Here is a 4,429-nt window from a genome sequence, read left to right as displayed (position 1 = left end):
GGTAGTGGGTAATATATATTTTCCAAAATTTTATATTTATAAACAGAAAAAACTTCTAACGTTATTCAAACTCATTTAAACCCAATATTTTTCATTTTCCTATATACATATCCAATAATATTGAAACACCACTATGTTACTAACCTATATATATTTACTTATTCAAGTGACCAGCTAACATTGAAACCCTAATATTTCCATCTCCAATCTCCATGCAAAATCAATAAATAAATAAATAAACAATAATGAAATAATTATTAATAAAACAGGTCTCTTTCTCCCTCTCCCATATTCCTTGTTCACATAAATAAATAAATAAATAAATAAATAAATAAATAAACATTCCTTGTTCGCATATATAAATAAATAAACAAACATTCCTTGTTCCATCCGCAACACAACTCCTTTTGCATCTTTTCTTAGCTTGCCTTGCAATTTCATCCATTCCTTTCTCCATCAAATACCACTCCAAGAAACTCACACATATGCATCATTCTTCATCACATGTCTTCCCATGCATTCATCTCTCACTCTTCTCCAAACCCTAACCCTAACCCTAACCCTAACCCTAACCCTTACCCTAACCCTAATAACATCAACTGTAAACTCCACTGGAGATGAAAGAGCTTCATTACTTCAACTAAGAGACACACTAATAAGCCCCTCCATCAGCCTCCATTCCAACTGGACTGGTCCATCATGTTACCGAGGCCGATCTCGGTGGCTCGGCATCTCTTGCTCTCCATCATCTCATGTCATCTCCATTGATCTTCACTCAACTCAACTCACTGGTTCTCTTTCCTCATCCTCTTTCCAAAACATCACTTATCTCACAACTATCATTCTTGCTAACAATTATCTCAATGGTACTCTTCCCACACTTGAAGGCCTTTTTTATCTTCAATCTTTATCCTTGGCCGGAAACCGGTTCTTCGGTTCGATACCTAAAGAGTATATAGACTTGAAGAGCTTAACAAGGCTTGAACTTCAAGATAATCTTTTAAATGGGAGTATACCTCCATTGGACCAACCAAGCTTGCAAGTGTTCAATGTTTCTTATAACTTTCTTCAAGGGCTGATACCTGAGACTGAAGCATTGCAGAGGTTCAATAGTTCTTGTTTTGATCATAATTTAGGGTTGTGTGGGAAGCCATTGGATACATTGTGTCCTTTGGCTCCTTCTCCTTCTCCTTCTCCTTCACCTTCGTCCTTGCCATCTTTGGCCGGAAAGAGTTCATTGGAGACTTGGATTCTTGTTTGTGTTGCTGTTGGTGCAGTGCTTGTTCCTTTGTTTGTTATCTTGTGTTTCTTGTGTTTCCATAAGTGGTGTCTTAAGAAGAAGGAAGAAGAAGAAGAAGAACAAGGAAAAGCCAAGTTTTCTTCTGGTAATTTGATTTTCATTTTTGAGTTATTTATTTATTTATTTTGTTTGTTTTGCAATATAAAATTTGTTGTTTCCCATGCATGTTTTTTTGGAACTTGGCCAACTCAGACTCATGTCCAATATATATACAATCAAACCCAAGTCTTTTATTTTCTAGTGTTAAAAATTATCTCCCATGAAAAATTTGAGAAAGATTTTTTCACTATATATGTGTATATATATATTTGATAAAATAGATAAATCAAATTATTTATATTATTCACCGTGTGTGCGTGTGCGAAATAAAATTTGAACACCCAACCTCTCACGTGATCCTTCAGTGCTTTACTGTTGGGCTCCATCAATATTGCCCAAAACTCAACTATTTTGATAGTTATTTTTTGGACTGTTGGATGCATGCTCGCCACTTTTTTCTTTCATTTGAAAAATATTTGAATCCAATCTTTTTAAAAAAACATGTCACACAAAGATCTTGTGGTGACCTCGGCTTAGTGTATATATCCTAGCAATCAAAGTGCTAAAGAAAAATCTAGCACGGAGCAATGAAATCAGTCTTAAGATGTGTTTAGCACACATAATCCTAGACTTATATCTTTTCAATTTGTTTTCAATATTTATTTTCATTAATTTTATTTCATGCTATAATCCTATATATATATATATATATATATATTCCCAACATCTCTCAATACACATACGCATATGTATATTACATATACAGTTTGAAAATTAATAAAATATTTTGATCAAGCATATATGAATAAACACAGGAGAACAAGAGGAGAGGGAATTAAGATATGGAACAAGAGGAGTAACAAGAGCAAAGAAGATAGCAGAGCTAGAATTCATGGACAAAGAGAAGCAAATGGCATTTGATCTTGATGAACTATTGAGAGCTTCAGCAGAAGTTATGGGAAGAGGGCAATTGGGCACAACTTATAAAACAACTCTTGAGTCTGGTTCAATTGTTGTTGTCAAGAGGTTGATCAGAGAGATTAATGATGGATTAAGCAAAAAAGATTTTGTTCAACACATGCAAGTCCTTGCCAAACTCAACCATGAAAATGTTACACAGATCATTGCTTTCTATTTCTCAACGGATGAAAAGATTCTCATCTTTGACCATGTTCCTCATGGCAACTTGTTTCAACTCTTGCATGGTAATTTTTTTCTTCTATTTATTTAAATATGTACTTTTTTTTTTAGATGATTTTGGCCTAATTTATTAGTTTAATATGATAGTAGGTTTTGCATGCTAATTGGAGTTGAGAATTTTGAACTAATAAATTAAAGTTTTAAATATAATCATAATCGATTTCTATATGATATTTAAGCTTTGTAAATGACTAGCTGTTTGAGTTATTTGATTTTTTTAGACATAGTTAGATTTATTTTAGAGATTATATTTTGGAATATTCGTAAACTTGGTCTCTCTTAAATTATTTTGAAACTTTAATTTTAAATAGGAGTACTTTTTATCGAAATTATTATATCAACCCTATAATTGATGGTCGTGACATCATATTATATTATCATTTTGAAATTTACATTGTTTTCGTCATGAGCAATAACTAACACAAGAAATGACAGGTGATACATTATAAATGTAACACATCGATTATAAAAATTATTTTGTATTTTAACTAATTGCATATGTTAAGTAACTAATTAAGTAGGGATTACAATAATAATATCAAATAATTTAGTAGATTGAAAAACAAAATTAAAAATAGAAATAAACTAGCAAGTGCCATATATGTTCACAAATTTCACTTGCATTTAATTAATTATTTATTTTTTTCTATTTTTAAAAAATCTCAAATTTGTAATTTTTGCATGCATGGCAGAGAACAGAGGAGAAGGAAGAGTGCCATTAAAATGGGAAACAAGGCTAAATATAGTGAAAGGAATAGCAAGAGGCTTAGCTTATCTTCACCAATCCCTTCCTCCTTCTTTTAAGGTCCCTCATGGCAACCTTAAAACCTCAAACGTCCTAATCCTCCACCCAAACCACCACCCTAAACTCACTGACTATGCCTTCCTCCCTCTCCTCCAAACCCTAAACCTAACCCTAATTGACAAACTAGCCATTTCCAAGACCCCAGAGTACTATAAAGCCAAAAGAAACCAGAAGGAGAAGAAGAAGATGATGATGATGCTAAGTAGCAAAGCTGATGTCTTTTGTTTTGGCCTCATTCTCATTGAAGTCATAACTGGTTTAATAATTCCAAGTGATCATGAAGATGATGATCATGGTGGTGGTGATCTTTCAGAGTGGGTTAGGTCAGTGGTGAGTAATGAATGGTCAACTGATATTTTGGACTTGGAAATAGTTGGAGAGAATGAGAATCATGAAGAGATGATGAAGCTTGTTGATATTGCTTTGGAGTGTACTTGTTTTGATCCTGAGAAAAGACCTCTTGTTCATGACCTACTCTGCAGGATTGAAGCCATCTCACCAGCTTGCTCTATCTAGCTAGCTCACTCATCAATTTAATTTCTTTGATTAAATGTGTTTGTTTATGTATATTTTGTTTTTTTGTTTTTTGTTTTTGGTTTTTTATTTGCATTTGATTCATTAATTAGTTTGTTTTTTCTTTGTTAAGAGTTGTTTTGATTATTCAGCTAATGCCCATTGTTTTTAGTTCATGTCTATGGTTTGAATTCAATAGGCTGGTGAAAACTAAATATAATTTTTTTTAAAAAAATACGGTCAAGTTAGGGTATGTAAGATTCAAACCGGGTCTGGAACGTTGAATTAGGAGAGGAATAAAATATCACTAGATAGTTGGGTTGGTATAGTAGTATATAGTTTATATATATATATATATATATACACACACACTTGATAATATTGAATAAAGAAATAAAGAAAAGAGAATTATGAGAGAAATTTAATAGGACTACAATAATAATAGAGAAACGAACTCCCCAAAGCTTACGTAAAAGGAATAATTATAAACAAAGGTAAAAGAGAAATACATGCTCAGCTATTTATTTATATATGCAATCTGCTTAAAATAATAACATCATTTGCCTTTGCTC

At 32.4% G+C, this 4,429-nt stretch overlaps 1 protein-coding gene across 1 annotated transcript; it reads left to right on the top strand.

The window, feature by feature from the left end:
* Positions 1-463: 463 nt before the first annotated feature.
* On the top strand, positions 464-4,013 carry LOC120271628 (leucine-rich repeat receptor-like protein kinase PXC1). The gene is made up of 3 exons (XM_039278305.1): positions 464-1,385; positions 2,155-2,544; positions 3,232-4,013. Exons 1-3 carry the CDS (start codon positions 515-517, stop codon positions 3,858-3,860), a joined length of 1,890 nt encoding a protein of 629 aa, XP_039134239.1. The 5' UTR covers positions 464-514; the 3' UTR covers positions 3,861-4,013.
* Positions 4,014-4,429: the final 416 nt, after the last annotated feature.

The sequence above is a fragment of the Dioscorea cayenensis genome, chromosome 2 (genome assembly GCF_009730915.1).
Source record: "Dioscorea cayenensis subsp. rotundata cultivar TDr96_F1 chromosome 2, TDr96_F1_v2_PseudoChromosome.rev07_lg8_w22 25.fasta, whole genome shotgun sequence".
NCBI lineage: Eukaryota > Viridiplantae > Streptophyta > Magnoliopsida > Dioscoreales > Dioscoreaceae > Dioscorea > Dioscorea cayenensis.
The sequence above is the reverse complement of the archived record's forward strand: the minus strand, read 5'-3'. Positions and strand labels throughout refer to the sequence as shown.

Excerpts from the sequence above, each read along its gene's own strand:
- LOC120271628 (XM_039278305.1), top strand. The coding sequence starts at position 515 with ATGCATTCATCTCTCACTCTTCTCCAAACCCTAACCCTAACCCTAACC. Across the intron at positions 1,386-2,154 it reads AAAAGCCAAGTTTTCTTCTG|GAGAACAAGAGGAGAGGGAA; the intron begins GTAATTTGATTT and ends GAATAAACACAG. Across the intron at positions 2,545-3,231 it reads CTTGTTTCAACTCTTGCATG|AGAACAGAGGAGAAGGAAGA; the intron begins GTAATTTTTTTC and ends CATGCATGGCAG.